The following is a 26,658-nucleotide window of genomic DNA, read 5'->3' as shown; positions in this document are numbered from 1 at the left end:
ACCAAAGACAGTTCCTTTTTCCACATTAGTGAATGGACCACATCCATGCCATCACAGTACCAATTTCAGAGGAATTGCCAAAGCAACATGGGCAAATGAAGTCAAAGCCTGCTGCTTCAGTTTTCTCTAAATGAATTTACTGGAGTAAATCAGGTAAGTTGCTCTATTTTACTCTTATCCATATCCATGCTGCAGTAATCTCTACAAAAAGATTTTATTTATTATAGCTTTTTTTTTGATACACCACCATTTCCTACCAGCCACTGTGTATTTGTCCATGGGAATGCACAGCAAGCAGTCAGATCCTGACATACAACAAAGATTTTTTTACGTCTTTATGACTTTGTGGTTTCCACACACTGTCTGATTTGCAGAAGTTTAGGCTGAAATAAAAAAAATTGAGGCAGCTTTCCTGAATTTCTTTCGGCTGTTTGAGTAATGTAGAGGTGTTCAATTTTCTCTGGAAAAAAAAAAACTTTATGTTTATTTTCTCTGGCATCTAAAAATTAGCTACTATTGTGGCCAACAGTAATTCCAGAGGTTTTACGAATGAGCCAAGAAAGAGCAGTTCAAGTTTTTTTCAAAGTAATTTTCTAAACCCTACCTTAAGTAAATTCTTCAGGCTACAAGGTAGCTGATGGGAACCACCTACTACCAAATACTACTCTGAAAATGTCTCTTAACAATAGAGAGCACCTTGCTCTGGAGCCAGAGAGGAATAAGCTGATGAGTCACTACTGTGGTAAAGGTACCAGAGTGAGTCTTTGATCCAAACTGGATGATCAGCCTTCAATGAAGCACTGATCAGGCAGCTGAGTCTGCCATGAGTTCAGTAAGATGTCTTTTACACAATGGTAAGAAGATGCTTTGGAGGAACAAACCATAGAGCAAGCTAAAGAAAAGAAGGCCAGCTGGATGGTATACACATATTGCTGAGATGAACAGTAAATTATGTGGGGAAAAAAAAAACAACTCTGAAGGAGAATAAAACATCCTGTGAATCCAGGTCACACTTGGCACATAATTGTGACCAAAAGAATGAAAAAAATTGGAGCTGTCAAAAAGCAATGTTTCCACCATATTTCAAAATGACATGTCATTTCAGAATTTATCTACATTTGAAGGCGGGAAAAAAAAAAAAAAAGCTTAAAATTAGTTCAACAGCCCAGAAATGAAAACAGGGAGATTACAGATACTTTGTCTTTGTTCTTCTTCTCACCCTTTCCGCACTCCCTAAGTTCTCTCTGGGAGTGGAGTCAAAACAACATTTTCACAACTTTTTCCATGTCACTACTCTCTCCCTCTGCACATTTTCACTTGAAGACAAGTTTTAGAGCTATTATTTGATTCTGGCCACAAAGCCAAATTTTATAATCCACAGAGTATTATATATGTAATAGTCCTGTCAGTCCTAGCCAGAGGCAAAGGGTAGACACAGAGGTAAAGGAAACAAGAAACATCCAAAGGAAGATAAATAGGAATGAGATGATAGGCAAATGGCTAATACTCCCATCTTTTATCAAGAGCTGTGTAGATAGAAAAATAGTGCTCTAATTAATTCCAGAGTGACAGGGACTCAAGGGCTGTGTTCTGTGCACTGCATGCTTGTGAATCTTCATTATGTGTGAAACCCCTTCCTCCAAAAACCAAACAAACTCTTGTTTTGTCTTTGACATCAAAAGATGCATCATAACTACCAGCAGATGTTCTGATAAACTCCACTAGAGACAAACCTCTTGGCAGCCACATTTGTGTTCTGCAGTGACTTTTCCAGGCACACAGAAAATCCACTTGTGGGACTGAAAAGTACATGAAATGGTTTTCTGGTAGTATTTCCTGTCATATTTTCTGTTACTATTGAAGAACTGCAGAATCATGAAGGACCATCTTCTGGTGTTTCAGTTCAGGGTCACTGGAGATAATTATGAAAGTAGTGCAGTAGTGCACAGCTTTTAGAGGGAACTAGAATGAGGCAAGAATTTTAGCAGAAGCTGATTGCAATTTCAGTGGTTCAATCTTCTGTAATCCAACAATCACAGTAAAATACATATCTTAGTGAATTTGAAAAATTTTGCTTGAAATCCTGGCCCTGATAAAATTAATTATGGTTTTGTCATCAACTTGAATGCTACCAGTATTTCACATTTTTTTAATCCTCTGAGACAGATGCCAAGCTGCACATCACTATACAGGTATCCAAAAGATTTTCATACCACAGACAGATTTTCATTAATTAGTTATGTCTAGCAGAGATGATTCTGCTATTATTTTCAGATTCAGATTGTAATTCAGTGGTTTTTGGTTTTTTTCAGTAATCCAATTGTAAATTTTGTGGCTCTATGCTGCCTGCAGACTTGTTTAATCAAGAAACAAAATTCTGTTTTCTGGCAAGACGGGGCCATCTTGTCTAGAAGCTGAAGTAATTAATAAAGATAAGGACAACCAACCTTGGAATATGAAAGAATCAAGTCTAATAAAAATTTCCAGTAAGAAACCATCTAATAAATACTTGTTATGCACACTAAGAAGGATCCTTAGGCTGAAATGTTGCCATAAATTATTCATATGGAAGTTTTGGACTGTAAACAAATTTATGAAGATAATGATCTCTTTGCAATTCATGAACAAAAGTGGAGGGAGGGCTCAATCCCCAGAATAAGCTGCGATGTATAAATCCACCAGCTGGAGGCATAAAGTACTGATGCAGACATTCACTGCAGAAATTGTAAAATAATCCCTGTGTGTTTTCTCCTTCCAGAAAGACAGCTTTGAAGAGCAACTGCAGAGCAAAATAATTTAGCATATCCTCATTTGCTGTTCTTGACCAGTGCAGTAATCACAAGTTAGAAATCAAAGTCTTTGGACTATAATGGGTGAATCAAATGAGAACTGTGCACAGCATTAGCCTGTGCCTGCTTAAAACTAACAGCAAGCAAGCAGGAAACCTTCGTCAGTACAGACCGCAAGGGGTTGTTGCAACTTTGGGAAACACTGATGTTCATTTTTGTTTGATGTACCAAACTGCTTTTCCTCAATTGAGGATTCCTACTGACTGCCTAGGTGGTTTAATAAGCTGAATGAATTTCACAATGACAAAGTTTACTTCCAGTACATTTTTTTAATGGCTGAGGGAACTGATGAAAGGGAAATAAAAATCTGATGAAGGGAAAAAAAATTAGTCTAGAATCTAGACTCCCCCAGGACAATTTCTCGTGCTTTGTATCCTCTGTACTGACAGACAACATATTTGCTTTCTAGCTAATTACCAACAAGACTAAAATTTTACATCTTTGATGTGTATGAGATCAAAGAATATTAGGAAATAAAAGTAAGATTAACATAATTGTCTTGTACAGCTATAATAAATTATGACTACATATACAACCAGACACCCTGCTCATCGGGAAAGCATAAACTAGAATCAATTGAACTATACAAGAACCTTGTTTAACTTTGTTTCCTCTGCAGTTTCTCACCTCTCTTGACAGCCACCACTGGATCCCAGATGGAAAGCCAGAAAAGAGGCCCCCTCACAGTGGCTTGTCTGACTGACACCCATGACATCCACAGAAGCTCCTGTTTCAATTGTTGAGCCTCAGAAAAAAACATAGCAGCCTTGTGCAGATACAGCAGGCCATCAGCAGGGGATGAACTAAAGGATTTCCAGGTCCAAAATCACATATCCCTACCACATGCTTGATCTAATTTCTGTTTAGGTTTTTTCTTTTTTACTATTATTGTCTGCCTAATGTGTTTATACAGACTGGGCACCCAAACCTTTCTGGGAGCATTTTGTGGTAGTGCAACCTTTTTCTATTATGTATCTAGGACACGATTCTCATCCATCAAATTCTGCGACAGTATACTCAATTTAGGAAAAAAGGAAAAAAAAAAGGGGGAACCAATGCTTTGATGTATACCTGTATCTAATTCATCATTACCATGGCTGAAATAATGTTTAGGAGTGTTGCATTTTCTTTAAACTGTCCATAAGAACAGCACTGCCCTACAATAACTGATAAACACCTGGCTTTGATTGATTTGTCTTCAGTCTTAATACACACAGCATGTTTGTTTACTCCATAAATATCTTAGTATTCCAACTTCCTCACCTGCTCAACTATGAGAAAAAAAATCAAAGGCAGCCAAAAGTAACTGCCTTGTAAGAGTAAAATAGGGTGGGAATGTTTGGATTGCTCCGGCTCATTAAGGTGACGTGAAAGGTCTACTTCTGGCTAGGAGCTTGAGTTATTCCTTCAAGCAAAAGCATTTTGAAGGTTTTATTTGTCATCAGGTGGCAGTGACAATGAAAAACGTCTATTGCACTTCAAGACAGCTGGTAATAAAGCAGCACGAGGAACGACTGACAGAATAACTATACCACTGTAGCTTCTAAGTTTTTACAGCCACTCAGCTGGAGTTATACCATTGTATTAAAAGTGGTTTAGGGTATAAAAAACATTTGATACAGAGGGTTTCTCTCCCTCCCCATTGCTGTATGAGGAATCAGTGCAACAAAATTTAGGTAAAGCGGTCTTTTGCTTAATTTAATTAATTGTTTTTACTATGTAGTTTTGCTCTAGTTCACACAAGGGCAAGCCTAAAAATGTTTCTGACTTTCTGACAACTGCCTCATTCAGCACCCTTGCAAGCAGCTCCCAGCAAATCCCAGCCTTCAAAGGCACATTGTTTTTGTTTGTTCTCATTGTAACAGATGTTTTGTATCATGTACTTCAATGAACTAATTCATCTGCAGAAGACTGCCTACTCCGGCTGGTGTGCATCCAGCTGTGGAAATAGCTCAAGTGTCATCTGTGACCACTTTCATTCCATTCTTCTGACCTCACAGGATCTCAGTGACCGCATCCAAGCCCATTAAAAATAAACAGACCTGAGAACATCCTTTTAAAAATTTTCCAGCGGAGGAGTAATGCTACTCTAGGCAGGAAGCCTTTCTGGAAAGAATGTAACTGATGCTGAAGGAAGATTCACTCAGCTCTGGAAGTCTCCTCCAAAACATGTTGCTTTTATCATATGAACTACGCAGTCAATATTAACAGGCACAGGAGCAATGTCATGCGTGATTTTGATGGAGCTTAGAGCTTCTGACTAACTCAGTGCCATATCAATTAGCCTGAGCACCAGACAATCAATCACCACTTCTGCTCTAAATGTACTGAGCTCCCATTAGAAGCTGAAAATACCATGAGGCTACTTCATCTCAACACACTGAGCCCTTTTATATACTGTGGCTCTACTGTAATATATTTCTGAAGTAGAAACAAAATCAATCTGAATTGCTCTGGAGTGGAAGCATATCCCATTAACAGCTATGCACCAAGATTAAAATGTATTAGTGGATAAAAAATAGTCTGCGTCTGTAAGAAGACAATTACTGCTTTCTTAAAAGTGACCAAATAAAACATCCAACAGCAATAAAGAACAGACTTTCGGAAAATGCCTTTAGAATCAGTTGGGATCACTTCATCACAAGTCAAAACATGCCTGGGATGTGCAACCATTCCTTGATTAGCATCCTTGGAAGCAAGAGCAACAAGTTGCTTTCTGAATTTCTTCAGAAGTTGACCGCAGTTTTCCACAGGAAGTAAGTAGCTCCTGATAAGATGCTGATCATACATTTCAATACTGGGTCCACTGTATTTGCTAATTACTTTCAAACCACTTAGTCAAGTTACCCATTAAGAGGAAATTATTCAATTGCAGATCCACTGAACTGAGAAACTTGGTGACCAAAACTCCTTGTGGAGCTAGAATTATCCACCTGTGTAAGAGGGCTTGCAATACGTCAAACCACGTAGTTAATTTTGATTTTGAGAAGCAACTATGGCTGTAGTTAATTAGACAGCTTGGAAGGATTTTTAATATTGTACAACACTAATTACTAAAATATTTCAGAAACATTTCGGAAGCCTTTGAAAACCTTCAGGAAAATTAAAGCCTCATATCAATCATCAGAACTGATTTATCACTTTCAGGAAGTTGCACTCCAAACTCCATATTCTGCAGAGAAAATTTTTAAACTTTCTGGCAACTGTCCTATATTTTAAAGATGGTAATTCATCTTTTCACTTCAGCTCAGGTATACTTGTTATGAACTTGTTATGAACTTGTTATTTGGATATATCTAGGGGTCATCTGCTTTAAGGTCTAAGCAGATCATGCAGAAGGCATGAACAGCTGGCTGCAGCTCCTGACATTTTCTGTAGTTCCTAACTCAGAGGTCAACAAAATGGACTTACTCACAGCGATGCTAAAGCATTTCACATTAGTGTTCACTGACTTCGTGGTAACTCATTACATGGGGATACAGATGGGTGCCCAACAGAAGACTCTTTTGGGATTCTAAGTCTTCATCACACATTCTCAGCCTTCTGCTGATTTTGCTGTTGCTTGGTTTGTTTGGCTCGGGCTTTCACTTTGGAGCATTTCATAATGACAGATAGCATTCCTTGAAATTGAGAAAATACTTCTCAGAGGGAAACCACCACATTTGAGTAAAATTATTTTCCTTCAGCATATACAACATACAAAAGTAGTGCATGTGATGCTCTTATAACTTATACTGGATATTGGAATTGTTAGCGACAAAGAGTTCTGTCCCTTGTATTTATCCACAAGACTTTTACCAGCACAAAAGAGTTAACATAGCTTTTTATGCTGTGAGAAGCAGAACAAATATTGCATAATGCCTGGTTACATATTGTCCCAGCTTGGCCAAGCAGATGAAAGGAAACAGCAAAGCACAGTCTCATGCTTCACTCGATACAACAGCACTCATGGCATGTTTCTACTTACTCCTTCACTTGTCTGTTGAACAAAATAATGAAAAGACGCTCAGAGAGGATTCAAATACATTGCATATTGTGGAAGCAGGCAAATATCACCACAAACAGATCATTGCTAATCACCACAGCCCACACTCTCAGAGCCATGACCTGTATCACTGATTTTTATCTGGAAGACAGATTTGAACGGCATGTAAAACTCTAGGAAGAAAAAAAAATGTACACATTTTGAATATTTGAGAAAGTTCTCTTCAATTATGGTATTTGAAGCTTCCCAAGCTCTATTACAAGATGTTTATGAGTTCACCTGGCTCATACACACAGGTCCAATATTTTTTTTTTCCTGAATGGATGCAGTTACACACATTGGTACATTTGTATTATCTAAGAGAAAACAACCATGGTTACTACCCACTGAAGTATGAAGTCCAGAATCTCAAAGACGTGCACATCACCTGTATGGGCCAAGTGAAATATTTCTCAGGGTTATAGCCAAACCTGAATTTTGTCATCCAAGGATAAATTATCTTGCTTTTCTACCCTGGAAAATGGAGGCAAAGCAAAGGAAAGGGCCAAAGAAGTATGGAGTTCCCAGGACTGACTCCAGATCCATGCTTCTAACACTGGCATGGATTGACAGCATGTTTGCTGTGTGAGTCCAAAACTGAGCTCTGAGCCATAACTCTTCTCTGGGAAGCAGCAGCAGTACCAGGACTCCCTTTCAAAGACCATTTTCCCCCACCATTACCATGCTCTAACCAGCTGCCTAAAATGAATGTGCTTTATAGTCATCTCCTGGTAGAACCAATATGCCCAAGGTGTAGAATATCTGTCAAGATTTAGGTTGAAATGTTATAAAATTGGATATCAAGTGAAAGCTGGAGATGTGAATAGGGTGTTACTGTCTGCAGAAAGCAGCATGAAACCAGGGGAATTGCACAGCTCTTTCTCTTCAAATTTTTCTTATTCCTGTGATGTTCCTGGGGGAGGATGTGGCCTCTCACAGCTTCAGCTGTCATGATGAGTGTCTTTGCTTGCTGCACTTGGAGTGGAGTTAGCAAGGGAGCTAATACAGCTTAGCTACTTCCACAGACACAAATCAGTGCAATGGGGTTCTGCATCTGCTTGTCTATCAGAAACACTCAAACTGTTCCCAACAAATGTCCACCCATTTCTCTCCCTGAAAAAAGAACTGTGACAAGCACCAAGAAATGATCATTGCATCAAACACTTCATCCTCATTTAAAATAAGTACATCTAGAACAATCCTCTACTTTCCACAAAAATGATGTGGCCTGCCAGCAGGAAGAAATGTCAGTGGTGAAATGCATACAATCATTTTATATGCTTTTCCTGGAACACTGTTTGTTCTCCTGGACCGCTGAACTTTGGGTTAGCCAGGAGCAGCCGTGGCAGTGTGGATGAAACAGCTTTACAATGGTAGGTCTCTTCCCCTACCTGCCTATGGAAAATATACTTCTAGCCACAGCCCCGTCAGATGTGGGACATCTGCAAATGTGACACTCACCCCCACCTTCTTGGCTGGAGGCAGGCAGTAGACCAGTAATTTCCAAAGCTGCAAGCAGGAGTTTTTTATTGATAGTCCTAAAGAGGAAGGCTACCAAGCTGGGAGCTGACACAGACTCACATCCTGTGTGGATTGGGCAAAGAGGGGGTGCATAATGATTTGCAGATTGCCGTACGGCAAAAGTACAAAGGCTGTTTGAAAGCTGGCTGTGTGAATCATATGCAGCCCTCTTGTCCCACCACAGGGATCAGTAGCAGGGTGTCAATCCTGTGATCCTCAGCTTGAAGCTGAAGTAATCATCCAAGTCAGCCCAGACTGAACTCCCCACAAGGACTCCATAATCTGAGTTTACAGCATTTTAGGAGGCAGAAGTCGACAACTGATAATGAGGAACCCAGTTGTCTTCCTGCTTTGGGATGTATGGTTTGCCATGGATAGAGAAAAGTTAACTTCCACTCAATTGCTCGCTCAGAAAAGCGCAGTGGTGAAAGGCTACACCTGGGCAGAGAGGGTCTCTCCTTGGCAACAAGACCTGCAGTGATGTTACAAAACATCCCAGGTAGCTTATGTAAAAGGCACAGATTGGGAAAGACTGTCCAGCAGACATCCTTTAACAAGAGGCTGTAGTCAGTAACAAGAAATGAAAAACTGGATTTAAACTGTAGTAAGAAGTAGTGGGATTTCAGCCCCTAATTTCCAATTTCTTGTTAACAATAGACCAGTTGATAAGAGAACCTACCCTGCTGTAAGTGCATCTCTTTGGCAGGTAGTCCAAAGGTAGTGGTTTCACTAAATAACAACTTGGCATTCCTTCAAAATTCTTCAGATGCTGTTGATCTGTGTGTTACACAACTCATTCTTCATCAATCCACTATGAAACAGGCAAAGAATGTTCAGTGTTTATGCTATTACATTTCACTATTTGTTTTTGCAATCATGTAAGAAAGAGGTTGAAACCATCCTCTCAACAGCACTGCAGATACCACTGACTCACAGGAGGCTTTGTGGCAAGCACTGCTGAATGCATGGACTTAATCCTAGTTCAAACTGCTTTGAGAGGAAAGCAAGGCCACAAGGTTACAACCTGAAAACTGTAATTAAGCAATTACTCCACTTCAGTGGGACTAAAATCAGTTTAGGAAAGATACACATGATTTGCCTCTGTACTGCAAAATTTAGGTCAATATTATATTCTTTCTAAGGAAATTTGAAATGAAAAGAAAGCATTTTACCTATGACAAAGTTAGAAATGAATGTCAAATACTGTTAGACCTGACTACATTCAATAGTTTCAATAATAGGCTACTACTTATGGTATCTTGAATATTTTTAACTTGCATGGTGTCAGACCACAGACTGCATTTATATACTGAGATAAAAAAAAAAATTGTTAGCAGTGCTTCTGCAAAAATAATTTTAAAATAATCATGTTATTAAGATGCTTCAGCAGTTACAATTGAGAAGGTGCTAATTAATCAGCCACTTACTCAGATCCCTCAATAAGTATATCAGGAATATCCACAGAAGGAGGAAATAAAAAGGCAAGAAAATGATACAGCTGGAGGCCAGGAATAAGATTTGCTGTATGTCTACCTAAGACTTTGAAAATTATAATAAAACACCTAACAAAAAGTTTCTTACATAGATAAGTGAAAACCAAGGAGAGAACCCAGAACTTGGCTCCCCATGCAGGGAGGATGGGGGACACACTAAGGTGTTTCAGAAAGATCTCCAGCAGAATAAGGACACTATGTCAGTTTTCTACCTCAGACAGCAGAGGCAACACTCAGAGAATGAGTGTTTGGGCAGAAAAATGAATAGAGACAAAGAAGATGAAAAACCCAGGGAAGTCACTGAATTCAAGGTGAATTGAGGAAGCAGGACTGGATCATCTCTATTGCAGAGCTGGAACACATGAGCACAGGTCCAGTGGCCAGGACTAAAGGATATTAATGAAGATAGAACATAGATAAATCAAAGATAGATGTAGCTAACCTCATTTTTTAAAATAAAATTACCTACTTTCTCAACAAAGGACATGCAGCAGATCTAAACTCTCTGAAGGTCAATAAAGTATTTCAGGCAGTGCTACAGCCAGAAATTACTAAACTTCGGGGATGATAAAGGATTAACTAAAGCGGAAATGATAACAGGTTGTGCTAATAGACAAGCTATGCTACTTCAGTGGGAGGGTCACTAAAATCTCCCTCAGGATTGCTCTCATCCAATGTTTTTAATAATTCCCTTGAATAATATTTGGGGAAATTGCAAAGTTGTAAGGCACATAAAGTAAAGTGGCAAATTAGAATACCATACAGGAAGGACTGGACTGAAGAGAGCAAGGCACAAATTCATCAAGTCAATCAGGCTAACATGGGGTTTCCTTTATCACGTAGGAGCATCTGCTGGAAACGTGGAAGAAGGAGAAAACCTAGGTATATCAGTGAATTTCAGGATGACTGAATTACTAGTCATGAGAACAAGGGAAAAAAGATTTTACAATGCAGCAAAGTCATCCCAGAGAAGAGAAGGAAGTATTAAAGCTATTTGCACAAAAAGCTTGAATCCTGTGAGCTTTGGCTGTCCCAGAAAAATGAATTCAAAGTGAAATAGATCCAAAGAAGGGTCATTGTTGCAGCCAGAGGTATAAAATCCTCACATTACTTCAAATGAAGTGATGCTAACACAGTTAACCTGAATTGAAAATGCAGGTAACATTTTTGTCTATAAATTAATGTGGTGAACATTGAGAAAGGACAACAGTTACTGAAGTAGGAAGAATGTTTGACCAAGAAGATGGAGGTGAAATGAATAGGAGCACCTTTAGGCTGGAAATTAAAAACTGAGTGCTAAGCCTCAGAGCAAAGGTGTTTTGAAACAAACCTCCTGATAGGATTATCAAGAGGCATAAAATCAAAGTATTTAATCAGGTTTTGCAAGGGATTATGTAACATGCCACTGAGATTAGCTCAGTTGGTTAGAGCATGGTGTTAATAATGCCAAGGTTTTAGTTTCGATCCCTGTATGGGCCATTTGCTGAAGAGTTGGACTTGATGATCCTTGTGGGTCTCTCCCAACTCAGAATATTCTGTGACTCTATATGGTTCCTGGATACAGGAATTTTGAATTTTATAAACTGGTCACTAAGTCCTTAGAGTACATTATTATACTTTTTTATACAAGTCCTGCACTAGAAAAATCATGAGGCAGTTGTAAGTAATACATAAATTAGCTAGTTTCCCCTACTTATGTAAATTGGTCCTTGAATACACTTGGCATAACATAATGGTAATTTATGGAAGTGCTGTTGTTCCAAGGATTAAGAAGGCGCCAGAGTCTCCTTCATCAGCTTATTGCTGCAGGCGTGATTTTCTTCTAATTCTTGCTGTTTCACACCTATGCAATTCAATTTTCTTAAGTGAAGTTAAGTCTTGATTTATACTGGTAAAAATCAGATCCAATATTTCCTTTTGTAGCTGGCACAGGTTTATTTTAATAATTAACATGAAAACCCTGAACCCTAATAGTATCACTGTGAGAATGTGTTTGGAGGCATCAGTCAATACATACCCTTGTTCCACCAGACTTTTCACAAACATCTACTAAAAACTAGTTAGCAGAATGACAGTTTTACAATCTAAATAGATTGGGATTTGAAAAAAGGCAAATCTGAAACTGAGCCTAAGAGAAAGATTTCTCCAAAGTCAAAAGGTGGATCAGTGGCAGATGAAAAAGTATCGGTTACTAAGCGCTCTAAGCTTACATGTATTCTTTGAAGCCAATGTGAGGAAAGGCATAATTGCACCACATGACCACCTTTGTTAAAAGCAGGCTGGGGTCCAGCTTCTGTCGTCTGATTTGTTGTAAACCAGCAGAACAGAGCGCTCCCTGCAGAAAGTGGGTAAAATCAGCATCATCTGCAGGACAGCAGCAGACAATGCTAGGTACAAAATGAGAGAAAGGTTCACTATGGAGAGTAAATTTGAGAGGACTGTAACACACATGTCACATGCCTCAGCCTGTTCACTGCACACATATGCAAGCATAACCAGAATGCATCACATGGGGCAAAACACCTGATGGTGAGCTAAATTCAGCACTCTGCTGAGCACAATACTTTTGCAAACTGATTCCTCTAATTCTTGGCCTATCTTTAATAGCATATGTTTACACAGTCCACCACTCTCTCCTGATCCTATCACAATCTGCCTACTTACTAATCTATCACCTGGTAAATAATTAACTGGACCAGTGCTCACCAAATTAGGAAGTTTTGCTCAAAATGGCAAACAAAACATTAATCTTACAGCTTTGTGTTCCGGATTTTGCCTTTGTGTAAATCTAAAACTTGATGAAAATGCAAATCTTCATGAAAACAGAGTTGTTACATATGTTAATATGAGATAAATTAAGTATTGCTGATATTCTTAGGTGATGTAAACACAATGGGAAAAGTGAAAGCAGAATGCAGGCTTTGTACAAAATTAGGCATTGATTTTTTAAAAAATGCACTACATTCTTCCACAGAAGGTACTCTAATGTCTATTGATTAATAACTATCTTTTTTAAAAATAGTTCCTTTGATAAAACTGTTTTTAAACAGCTGTTGTATTAAGGTTTTTCTTGACAATGAAGGTTTACGCCTAAGGTTGCATCTTTTCTGTTAAAAAGAAAAAAAAATTCCATAACTTCAACCAGAATTTCCTGGCTTCAAGAAACTCTGGGGAACCTTTCAAATTTAGTGTCAGATGCCTTCTTTTCCAAATATATTTTTAATTTATGTTTATAGATTTATATGAAACATAGATGTTATTTTTGTTTCCACTAATGTAAATGTCTTTAAACAAACTGATGGTTTATCCATTTAGTGTTCATGCTAGCTGTACAATATTTGAAAGGAAAGAAATTTTACTAGAGCTCTGAAGTCTTTTTAGGACAAAACAGCACACCACAAGTTCCTCAATTGCAAGGGCTTGTCTACTGGAAACATTTGTGGTTCTCCTGTCCATGTTTTCTAAGTGAATCCATATGTGGTGTGTCTTGCTGCCATCACAAAAATGCTCAGTTTCACTAGGGGGCTCTAACAGAGTGTCAAAAAATTTTGGCAATCTAACTTAAATATATCTTTTTCTGGCATTCGTATTAATTTCTACAACAGCAGAACAAAGGACTGGAGCAATACTTTGATATGATTCCAGAAGCATTGTATAATCAGACTTAAAAACTGCTACCCTTGAGTAGGAGATGCAACTTGGCTGAATCTCTTACACCTGTTTTCTTTTAGAGGTCTAAGTTAGTTGAACTCAGGCACTGCTTTTCTGTCCTGGGTACTCTCCCCAAAACAACAACACCTGGCACTAAAGGAGGTCAGCAAGCACATGCTGACCAGCATCTGAAAAACCCATTTAGGTAGCACTGAGACAACATCTGTGTACAGTGGGTGCTGCGTGAAAGGGACTGACCTCATTTGAGCCTGCCTGCCCCAAAGGAACACTGGCAATTACTGTCTTGATTATCAGAGTTATAGAATTTGCAGCCCTCGATTTTCTGCCTCGAGAAACACTGGAATTAAACACTGGAATTAAAATTGCTCAGCAGAACTTTGTCATTGGTATTTGGTTAGTTATTTCAACCTCTAAACACTTTAGCCTTAAGAGTTCAAGTAAGTTCATGTTCAAAGGATCTCTTAAAAATACATGGCTAAAAGTTGAAAGACTTGTTGAAGATTCCAATTTCTAAGGATTATTTCCTGTTTACTTTTCATAGCAGCTAGCTGAATTCTCACATTTCATCTTGGAGGCAGGACTCAACTGTCTGCAGAGGACATACTTTGTTTTCTTACACTCAACCAGGCAAACTCAAGATAGATTCCTGGCTCTGTTTACTAAAAAGGTAGAGCAATAAACGTGAGGTAGAGAAAGCCATCTTGGGAGAGGGATGTGGATTGGAGCACAAGGAACTTCTTTGTTCCAGAGTGTAGGAATCAAAACACTGAAACTGATGTGGTATTTTGGGTATTATCCAAAGCAGCAGAGTTGCTAGTGAGAAAATGAAAACTGATCCATTCCAGTTGAACAATTTGTACCTTTTATACTGCTACACTCATGCACAGCAATCAAGAGGCAGGAATCTGGAGCCCTTACTCAGCCTTGCTTCTCACCAAACTAGGGGTTTTACACTGCTTATGAAATAAGACATGTTTTTGTTGGTTCTTTTAAAGACAGAATGATTCCATTCAGCCGTGGGCCACAGGAAAGATGACAGGAAAAAAAAAAAAAAAAGGTGTTTTTTAAGACATTGACCTCTCTAGAAGGACTGTAAGGGCTTGAGAAACTTCCAGAACAGAAGCTCTCCCTTACATACTTCATCATTATCATTTATCATTATAATTATAGTGGTACATTTTTCCATATGCTGCTCTGTTTACACCCTTCCTGCTGCCACTGGCATACTCCTTCTCCAGCTATTATTTAGAAACTATTCCAGACTGACAAGAATATCTATCTGTGCATACCCGTGATTGCAAACACAGTTTTACTTGGAAATAAAAGAGGGTAAGTGTAAAACCAGTGTGTGTACATTGAGTATTAGGGTAGCACATTTCTGTTGGTTCACTAAAAAAATTGCCTTTAAAGAGGAATAGTGTATATATTTTTTGTAACAAAGATTTGAATCCAAATGTTTTTTACAAATGCCCCTATCAGTAAAAATTAGATTGTCTACACGTGAATTGACATGTAAACATGTTTTTCAAAGTATCCCCATAACTTTCAAACAGCCTTCAGGGGACTACAGGAAAAACACAGTAATATGGCAAATGTTCTAAGTCTCCAGAATAACTCTTATCCCATTTATGTTTTGATTCTGTCATTACCATCCATCTATCCTTATCCTGAGGCAATAATGAAAAACAAGACTTGTTTCAAACACGGAAGAATAACACTGTACTTTGAAAGATATATTTAACTAAACTGAGACTGGACAGTGCATTAAATTTTTTGCCAATTTTAATCCAAACTCACACTGCTATAACTCTTTTGGAGCTTGGTTTCCATTAAAATTGTGGGGAGTGACCAGGGCACTACCAAAAACTGCCAAATTTTAGGTATTCTTACTTTGACACAGTGAAAGCAATATGGGAAAAAGTGCTGATGGTTCAATTCACAAAGGGTGCATATTTCAAATGTGTCTGAGTCACACATGAACCTCCAGGTAGATTTTTCATCATGTCCACATGATTCAGGAATACTGCCTTCCAAAACCCTGAAGGTTGTGTGAGCATTAAGATGTGAGAAGTTTTCATGTATGACCTTACTATGCCAGCAGAAGTTTATTTTCAATACTACTTATTCAACCTCAACCTATTTGGTATTAATTTTCCATGGCTCTTGGAATAAGACCAGCAAAAATCACTGATAAACAAAAATAAAACCCCTTTAAAAATTGTATCTGCAGTTGTTTATTAACAACCCCCTACAATATCAGTTCTAGACTTGCAGAGCCCTTGACTGTATTTCTGAGTTTCTCCTTTTAGGACAAAAATGTTCTGATTACTATTTTCTTACAACATGTAATTTTGGTTGTTTTCAGTTCTTAAGGGTATCACAGAAGAAAGAAGACAAACAAGCCTGAGAAAACCAGTATACTCAAATATTTGCAAGTTAATATATATGTCATTTTTGTTTGTTAGGGTCAGAAGTTTATCTGCTTGTAGTTAAAAAGCTACAGAAGGAATTGGAGATACAATCTTTTACTATAGTGGGCTTTTTAATCCACCAAGTAAATGGATACAGAATACACACTGCACACATCAGGAAAATGTGGCTGAAATTGATATACAAAAGGAAATAAAGGACAAAAATATCTGACAGGCCAACCTACTGCAGGGGATATCACTGAAAAAAGAGCTTTGTATTTTCTGCACAGGGAGGCAGTGGGAAGGGACATGAGACGGGCAGGCAAAGCAGGGACAGACAGACACAGGATGGTAGTGCTGTGCAGCACAGCTCTGCCCTCCTGTCAGCAAGCCTGCCAGTCTGAGAGAACACTGCCCTGTCTGTGCACAGCACGCTGAGTGAAAAACACCCTTTGTCTCCTCTACAGCATGGTTCTGCCTGTCTTTTTGTCACGAGGGACACTACGTGATGTTAATTTATACATAAACATCAAGTAGGACTTTCTGCAGGAAATGAAAAGCTAATCATCTAGTAACATGATTTAGTGGATACTTCGACTCAAACCAAAGAATTAACCACCACTGTTTGGGCAATTCAAACTGTGCTTTCCGTATGAGTTCATCTCTACCGACAAAGAATAATAGAGGCTTAACAAAACGTTCTCCTTCCTGGAGCAAGGGGAATGTAACATTTATCTGCAGTGGTGTCCAGGGGGACATCACATACCACAATCAATCGCCTCATAAAATATTACGAAGTAAAGTGGTGTCAATTTAGATAATAGCATGGAAAACTAGCTTACAAGAAGAAACAAAAAGCTAAACAAGTTAGAAAGTTCCCAGTTTCATCAGCTTACAGGATTACCAAAACTTACATCTTTAATTCTGCCAACTTCATTGTGATTTTTTTATTTTTTTTTTTTAGCTATGGAGGTGCCTAGAATAGAGTCTATATATAGTTAGGCATGGAACTACTGAAACTTAAAATGAACACAGATTCTTTATTTTCTTTCAAAACAGACCATTAATTCTGAAGTCTCCTGAATTCTCTGTGTGGCAATACTCTGACAAGTTTTCAGACACTTCTAATAAAGAATTCATCTCTGAATGAAACCTGGGGAATGGTAGTTCTGCCTTTTTTGCCTTTTATGCTTCTTTGGTACTAAATGCCTCATGTCTTCTTAAGAACATAATCTTTGGAAACATATGGGAAAAATCTGTCAGGGAAGAGTCTAGGATTGCTACAGAAAACACATGGAAGTAACCCACAACAGCAATGAGACTGGAAAAGAAATGGTACACCACTTATCCACTCTCCCTCTGCTTTTCCATCTAGAATCACAATTCCTTTTTTTGACATGACTGTCTGGTTCATAATGAACACCAATTTAACTCAGCATTTTGAGGGTACCATTCACTATAAGAGACAAATTTTCTCTTCATGTCCTTACTAAGGGGTAAATACATTAAATTACCTTATCATAATACTTCTCCTAGTGCTGCAGAAAAATGCTTTGCTAAATATTGTCAAATAAAACTCAAACATACATATACACAAAATCTGGGATTGGTAAAGTGCTTAAGTTTTTCTTTTAGAAAGGGAGTCTTTCTGCAAGGATTGGAGATTGGCTTCCACAAGTCTTGTAACTCATTATATACACACATCTAAGACTTCTTGTGGTCTGCTATTAAATCCAAATATTAGAATACAGGACTGACATTAACTGCTAATTTGTTCAATACATTTCATCTTCCTACAAAGAATACAGCAACAGCTTTACTCCACTGAGACAGAAAGCTCCACCAGAGTCTACAGAGAGGTGCAGCACTGCAGCAGCAGGAATTGGGTGCCCAGTCAGTCCCACACTATGCTCCTTGCCTTGTGATAGAACTGAAGAATTTGCCTCCAAAGACCTGAGGGGTGTGGAAAGGGGGCTACAAATTGCGGTGAGAGACTTGTGCAACTAAACAGGTACATAGTGTTATTATATCCATGTTGCTGTACAGCTAACTCTCACCAGAAGTTACACTATTGTGAAGTCAAAATATTTGAACAAAAATATGAATAAGAAACAATCCGAAGCTACAGACCTTCATTTTAATATTACTTCTCTTCTATAAATCACAGTATTGATGATTATGTGGAGCATGCATTTAAATTTTGATTAATGGCACTGTCAAGTGGATCTAGACCTGAGAAACTCAAAAAAGGTAGAAATGTAACTGAAGCGATCTGTGGAATTCAGTATGGTGTTTTCTCCTGGTATATCACTAATACTTAAGTAAAGAGCATCAAAACTCTTCTGTGAGGTAAACAAAAATCAGCTACACTAGTTCTAATGAATGTTTGTTAGAATCATACAGCAGCTTTAAGTAGTTATAAATGGATAAAATTACAATTTATTCAGGGCAGAGGGGGAAACAGCTGACTGGTCAAATCACAAAACAGATTCAGATTTGGTACAGACTCTCTAAGGCAGTTGTGCTTCACCCTTTTCCACTATGTTGAAATGCATTACTGAGGCACTGTATCCTCATCCTTGATATGAAGCTGCACAGGACATTTTTGATGGATAAGCATGTAAGGGAATGGTCATGTGCTGATCCTGGCAATTCAAAGTACACAGGAATGTGGTTATCTTGCAGTCCCTGAAGCACAGCTTCAGAAGCAACACTTCAGAACTTGTTACTGTCTTACAATCAAAGCAATTAGATAACACATCACCCATCCTTCCTTTTCCACTAAATCAAATGGCGGTCCTTAAAGAAACAGAATCTTTACGGCAGAGGGCTCCTGTCACAGGGAGCAGCTGGCTGCTCTTACTTGACCCAGAACTTCCATGTGACTGGACAAGCAGAGCAAGGCTGCAATGGAAGCACTTTTAGCTAGATATAACCAAGTATCCACTTACTGTTGGTTGCATAACATATGGCGGATGAGGCATCCATGAAGTACTCTGGACCTGCACATCAAATACTTTTAATTAGCATAGAAAAGTTTAAAACTGAAAGATTTACTTGAAAATATTTTCTCTATTACAACTAAGGTGGCAATTCTGACAAAAGACTTAAGTCTTTATAACTCAACACAAAATTAATTTATGCTTTGTAAAGTTATTGACAAAGGAAAAAGCTTTCAAATTTCATTTGATAATCTTTTCCACCGAAGTCAGAAGTCTGAGTGATTGCAGCACTTCTATGAATTACAACATTTTATCTCGTAAGGAAGCCTTCAATATTCCATGTGTCCTATTTTTTCATTTGCATTGTTTGCTTTCATCCATCAATATAATCATGAACATGTCATCCAACCGACAGTGCAGGAGACATAAAATGTTCAAAGTTTACTTTCAAAAGTATCTGTATGAACTTTTAAAGGCATAACATTTTCAGAGATTGCAGAATAACTTATTCTGTTCCCAGGAAGAACTGCAGATTTAATTCAGAATTTTTGAAAATTATTCTAATCGAAAGCTTTCACGGCAAAGCTGGCTTAAGAAGTCTGTCCTTACAGGATCGTTCTTAGCTTGAGCATCCTGGGGTCTGTTCCTACCAGAACTCCATACGCATCACCAAAGACTTTCTTTGTTGTTCTGCCTTATGACTCTCATGTAATGTATTTCAAGGATATATAACAATTTTACTAAGAATCAGACACTATAGAGTGTTTGCATATTTGTTGTGGCATCTCTGAGCCATAGCTACCTTTTGTGCTATGTGTGAATGGCCCACATGCTATCATAACTCAGGCTCAGCTTCAAGAATTTTGTATTTTAGTTTCCTTTTGCATCAGTCTGGACACCGCAACACACAAGTACACAAAAGATGTAGCTGTGCTAGAGCCATCAGAGGACACCTCACTTGCTGTCCCAGAGATGGGTGTGCGTCACCTCAGACTGAGCAGGACCAGGAACAACAAGGAGAAAGATACAAGGTCCCACTTCTCCAGATGCCCTGTGATTATTTTGTACATGAAGAAAGTGTTGAGAATTAATTGTATAACAGTGTGCTCCAACATTTGCATATGTTTATAAAAGTCTATTTTTTGTTGAAAAGCAAGTTCAGCAAAACATCTTTAGAACCAAAACCAGCACACCCACATCTGCTACAACACTTTCTGCTGTGAATCCCCATGAGCAGAAACACACTAGAGCTGCCACAGATTGCTGCTGCTCATTGCTCCCACTCTTGCACCACTGCAGCTCCTTCACAGTGCTAGGGTAAATGTCTTTGAGCTTACACTGCTATCTAAGGAAAATTATATAGGTTAAAAAAGAATAAAAATGAATGGCTTTAGTGCAAACGCATGAAACCACAAACTGATGCAATGGTTCAAACCAGAATGGGAAAAGGGGAGCAACTGTGAACTGTGGAGCAGTGATGAAAGTAAGTGGCTGGGTAGCCTGAACTCAGCAGCCTGATTGGGAAGTAGTATGGCTCTTAAGCCAGCTTTGCTACCAAGAAAATTGCGTGTGAGCTGCATGCAATGCAGCGTATGTCTCTGGCATTGACCTTGTGGTGCTGCCATTAGTGAAATTTACTGAATTTACCTCATCAAAACAACTTTTGTTTGGCAAATGCTACATAGCCATCTCAAATAAAATATCACAAAGATAATGAGAAAAGAACCATCTATCTTTGAAGATCAAGTTCAAAGTAGAGTAACTGCCCAGAATTATCTGTAAGCAGTACCATACCATCTGCAATCCCCCAGCCACAACAAACAAACCCTAACATTAAGAACAGCCCACTATGCAGCTTTGAAAGTCTGAGTGGCTTATTTCAGGTAAGACTCAGGGTTGGAAAAGCACTGATGGCACAGGAGAGAAATAACTAAAACTGGAAAATGTATAGTCAATGACCAGATTCTGTGAAGTGATAAGTTCCCAGACAGGCTAATAATAAAAATATACAATCTGGTTTTGACTTCCATCTCAGAAAGACAATAATTTCCCAGTGGAGATCTGAGAGGGATATGCTGAAAAGAGAAATTCTGAAGGACATGGCATGTAGCAGACTAAAGAATGATTTGAGGACACTTATCCTCAAGTAATTTGCTTTGTCAGGGATTACTGGATAAAAATGAGTACTTTTAAAGGATGCAGTTACTGGAAAAAATATAGCTGGGTCAAAAGGTCAAAGTATAATGCAGTCAACATATGTTATTAAAAAAAAAAAAAAACACTTAAAAATTTCTGGCTAATGAAGGGGAGCCAAAATGAGGAAACAGTTCAATAAGAATGATAAGCTTCTGGTGTTGTCAGATGGAAATTAAGCAAAATGTTGTTTATCACAGAAGTTGATTGAAATTAAGTATTACAATGGCTTTCATTACTGCTATAAAGAATGCAGGAAACACTTAAAACTCTACCCAATGATACCTGAATATTCCTAGAGAGCCCTTTGTTTCAGGTGTGATTCAAGAGTGCATGCACTCATAATTTTCTTTGGTATACACTGCCTTCATCCACATCCAAAACATCATTAACTGGGAAACACAGTAGACAAGTGCATATCTGACGTACCTGATATGTAGAGACAGGGGAAGCAGCAATGAATGGCGTGATTGATGTCTGTGGAATCATGCGGTTTGTTGGAATACTGTACGGTGAGGAATAAAATCTGCAAACAAAGAACAAAGGCAAGAATTTTTTGAACCTTTTGACTACTTAGGCTCTGACTAAATTCACTGCCTCCTGGGCAAAGACAGAAAGAGTCTACCCAGGTAATTATGTCCATCTATTTCCAAAACCACAATAAAAAAGATGTGATGGCTCCATTGAGCAGATCTTGAAAATGGAAAGGAGGAGGAATATTTACACAAAGCATATTTTTTTTTCACTTCAACTAGCACAAATATAGAACTTCACAATGCAAGAAGCAATTATCTGGGATGCAAAGACAGCTGCTTTTCCAGGGTGCTAGCTAGTGAAAGGAAATTTCTTACACAATATCGAAGACATTACTGATTTCATTTTTACACAGGGTACTCTATTCTTTTAATATCCTAGTGCTTTAGTACTGAGAATAACACATTCTATACACATGCCTGAATTATTTTATTAAGGAGTGGGTACAAAAACTCTGGCTGAAATTTTTGTATTCATCTATGCAGAGAGCAAAACCACCTTTTTCTGGTGAAATATATCAGGAATTATGAGGCTAAATACCCCAGGCAGCACTGAAAATCTCAGATTTAGTTGGTTTTATTTCCACTGTTGCATGCTATGAACAGAAACTGCACCATCTCTTACTTGATGGTAATATATATTATATTCTTTCTCCTTCTCCGTGGGTTAATGATTATTGATAAAATTATCACTTGGAAAATATCATCACTACTGTTGGATTGTGTTAGTACTTAATATGTGCATGCATTTGACCTTTTTGTAGTTTTAACTGTAAGCCAGCACAATAAAATTGCTTTAAAAAAGAATGTTTGTTGTTTTACTGTTAACTAAATACCTGTATTTTGGACTCAGAGAGAAACACTCATGTGCAGTGCTCTTTTGTACAATTTAAACCTCATGTAGGTCTTTCTCATATAGGATGCACCAGTAACAGCAGATTCTGCACAGTGAAGTGAATTGCATTCCCTCTCTTTTTATATTTTTTCCCCCTCCCTACTCTGAGGCAATCAACAGTAGCTTTCCATGAAAGCTGTGCAAGAAAAAAAAAATCATTACTGGTGTTTAAACAAGTGCTCTATTTCCTGATCGCTCTGGCATCACAGATTTAGTACTAATCAGTCTAGTTCAGACTGGATGCATTCATTCTGGATGCAGGCTCAAATAACTACCGACATCAACCAATAGCCTTGGAAAAACAGGCTGCTCTCTTGAACGTTGGGCGGAAACATTCAAAGTTAGGAGGGGAAAGGGAGACAGAGAAGCAATCATTTGTTCTTTCTATTCCAAATCAGATTTTAAAATGCCAAAAGCAGCAGGTGGCATCTGAGTGATTTTTTGTTTAATAGAAATATAATGCTATTTTAGGACCATTTATCAACCCTCACAATGCTCACACAGAGACTATTTTAAAATTGTGCCTTTGCCCAATTTTATATATATCCTATTATGAGAACTTAGAGGCAATTGTATCCCCATGCTTATACCAAATATTATGTTCACACATCAAGGGAGAAGGGATTTTTATGCCACTAGGCAGATTCTATGGCACTAGCATGTTACATATTATCTAACTCCTTTTTCAGGGGTTTTCCCCCAGATTAACCAGAAATCACTTGGCTATGCTCTTGCTAAGTGGGTCAACTAAGAAATGTTGTGTGGAGCAAATGAAAATACTCCATGGCAGACTGACAGAATTTAGTCTATAGGTAAAATGTGTAATGTATAGAAATATATATTAATCTTTTAAACTAAAAGATAATATAAAACTAAAACTCTTTTGAGAAAATCACACATTTTTGTTTATTCTTTTCTCATTCTGATCATAAACCTGGCATTGATGCTGGGTTCATACCCTTAACCATGCATGAACCACAAAGACAAATACAGGGAGAAACAACTTTGGAATAAACTTTCCAATAAATCCCAGCAAATACTAACAAATTTACAGAAAATATGTGCTAAGCCAAGAATTTGACTGACAGCTTGCCATTTCAGTTTCAGCTTAAAGATGCATTTATCTGAATAGTACACAAGCCTGTAGAATATATACTATGGTAATGTGGAAAATACAGCCCTTCCCACACCCCTGCCAATACCATTTATCTGTCGCCATTTGGAATGCTCTCAAATAAGCACCAAATAAAACATACCACCAGGACATTCAGATGTATTAGGAAAATTAGTGCACAAGCGCATCAAGGAAGAGAAATTAAGAAACTCTGATGCTGCAAATGACAGTGCAGGAAAATTCAGTTCATATATATTTAAATCTTAATAATAATAACAACAACAAAAAAAAAATCAAGTGTTACAATCTTGGCCACTGCAACAGGCTGCAAAGAAATTATTTTGCAGTCAGGCATTCATTACATCAAGAGACAAAGGCTTGTCTTCTTTCCTCAGTGCCACTTGTAGCCAGAAGGATCTAATAGTAAAGGATGTGGATGTCTCTGCCATATGTGAAGAACAGTGGTGTGGTGAGGATAGAGGTGTCCTTGCTGGGGATGGACTCAAGCATAGCTACCCTGAGGTATGGGATGCTCAATCTACCACACTGCTGAAGTCATTTGCTGCCAGGGCAGGGCTCACTGACAAAGAGGGCTTAACACACCCTCACCCATGGGACACTGAGGCATCTCCCTAAATTCCCTTTACATACAAATGGTCTAATATCCTCAAATCTAACTGGCACAAGTGGCATGCTGGGAATCTAATAAGAGAATGGGGAACAAAAACACAAGAGTGGCTTGGTCTGGCAAAAACCCTAGAGCACAACAAGATTTGCAGCTGAGGACCTCTCTATAGTCAGTCTTAGGCTTTGCCTTATTTTTTTCCTTTAGGCTTAGGGAGAAGTGAAATGAAGTGGAAGATGTATGTTTTAAGTTCATTCAAGGGAATAGAGGACTCTCAGTCATCAGAATATCTACATCAGAAAGAGGAGTGGAAAGAGATATGAAAGGCTTTGATTTGTCTTAGATATATTAAATGATGTCTCCAAGTTTCCTGGCATTAAATGCACACAGTGTACCGTGCACTAGGTATTATGAGAGCTGTAGGCTTTGTGGTGTGATTGACCCGGCAGCTCTAAGGAGAGCTTTCCAGAAGGCTCAGCTGCATTTTCTGCACATGCAGTTTGCATCCTTACATTAATTTGTGCAGTTTTTTGCATGTGCAAGACAATGTCCCTGCTCCTCAGCTGCAATTGCAATGCTAGGACCACAAGCATGCAGGTGGCAAGGGCAAGGCAAAATGGACATCACCTATTAAAAGTAGGCTTTTTCAGCATGCCTAGATTCCATAAGCAAAGGGGAAACTCATCACTAGTAGGTAAAAAGATGCTCCTGGAAGATCCTGAAGGGGGATAAGGGACTCAAAAGAGCACATTTTTAAGCGACATTAAAAAGAAGCAAATTTCCAGTACCTCAACAGGCACACAGTTTAACAACAGTTTCTGTTGCTTAACAGACAAAGCACATCCTCCCCTGCTACACCAACCCTCCCTTTGCATTTGGGGATTGCATTATCTGCAGTGTCTGGTCACTATTTCCCTGCCAAAAAATGGGGGAAAAAAAAATCCATATGGTTCCCATTCTACTGGGGAATGTGCAAGCTTCCAGACAGAATCTGCACAAGAGCAAGATTCTATTTGCACTGCAATAAACACCATTTGTTCATGCCTTGTGCCTGCGGGCAGTACTGAAAAAGTTAGATTCATAAATAGTATCCTGGGGCTCACATAATGTAAGAGTATTACCAAGCATTATCAAGGCAGCAATTTTCTGTTGCAACAAGGCACACAGTCAGATGTTAGAGTTGGAAAAGACCTATCTGAATATTGAGCCCATTGGCCAGCAAATGCACAAAAGTGTCCCCCAGATATGAGGTACTAAACTGATAAAGCACATCACAATCTAAGTCAAATGGCCAGGAGGACTCCAGCCTCAGGAACATTTTAAATGAGCTTCCTTACAGTGCAAGTACAAGAGCTCTATCCTGCTTCTTCTATGAGTACATAAAACTACTAAAATAATGTTAATGCCTCAAATTAAAAAATCAATAGCATTTTACAACAGGCACACTACTCCCCAAAATAAAACCTGAGTACTTTGTAAACACAGTTCAGAAAAGGCTGATTATAATACAAAAAAAAAAAAAAAAAGGCAAAGTGATTGCCAAGTGAAAAGATCTTATCTACTGAAGTGTGTGCTTGCCATATCTTCAGTACCTCATACTGCAATGCTATGGTACACTATAGACTGGATTCTCCAATGCATTATACCAGTTTTATGCTGATGTAACTACACTGGGTGCTTAAACAGAGCTACACAGGCATAAAAACAATATAATGAAATGGAGACTAGAGCTTTACAATGTAATATACTCAGAAGAAAATAATCTATTTCTTAGCAGAGAAAAAAATCATAGTAATTTTTACTGAAAGCCTCTCACACTATTTTATTTCTGCCATAGATTTTCAAGGCAAATATGCAGTTATGTGGTAATAAAAGTGATAGTATGACACCATGAACAATAACAAACTACTTTTTCATTTGGAAACAAGAGTCCAGATTCCTCCCTGAGGTTTGGTTATGGCCCAACTCAAAACCTAATATAATCTATGCCTCTTAAGGAACTGTGAATTTTAAACATCACCCCATGACACCTGCTGCAAAGACACGTTTCTCCCGTAGGCTTCCATCCTCCACATAATCCTGTGTGAACTTAGCAACTTAAATGCATCCAAATGCATCAAACCTATAAAGAACCCTAGTAAACATCAGCATATACAGTTAAGCTTTCTTTTTAAATTTTGTTGGTGGTTCATAACTCTTCTGAATCATCACCTTGACTTAGTATCTTTACATTTCTCATCCCCAGACTCAGTTCACCAAGTTCTTCACTGGTGACCCCAGATGAATGCTACAAGGAAAAGGCCTTTGTTTTACAGATCTTTGGGTGACATTGTACATGCAAACCTTAGTGGCTTGGTCCACGTTACAGCCAAAGTACTCTGCAGCC

The 26,658-nt window shown here is 38.3% G+C and overlaps 1 protein-coding gene across 13 annotated transcripts in view; it reads right to left on the bottom strand.

Moving 5' to 3' along the window:
- RBMS3 (RNA binding motif single stranded interacting protein 3) overlaps window positions 1-26,658 on the bottom strand; it is a 757,514-nt gene that overhangs the window by 49,453 nt on the left and 681,403 nt on the right. For all 13 annotated transcript variants that reach the window (XM_072925744.1, XM_072925745.1, XM_072925748.1 and 10 more), the window contains 2 exons: window positions 21,535-21,631; window positions 18,922-18,972 (listed from right to left, as the gene is read on the bottom strand). In XM_072925744.1, coding sequence (XP_072781845.1) covers window positions 18,922-18,972; window positions 21,535-21,631 — 148 coding nt within the window. The remainder of the gene's footprint in view (window positions 1-18,921; window positions 18,973-21,534; window positions 21,632-26,658) is intronic.

The sequence above is a fragment of the Taeniopygia guttata genome, chromosome 2, assembly GCF_048771995.1.
Source record: "Taeniopygia guttata chromosome 2, bTaeGut7.mat, whole genome shotgun sequence".
In the NCBI taxonomy this organism is placed as follows: domain Eukaryota; kingdom Metazoa; phylum Chordata; class Aves; order Passeriformes; family Estrildidae; genus Taeniopygia; species Taeniopygia guttata.
This window is presented reverse-complemented; position numbering and strand designations above follow the sequence as displayed.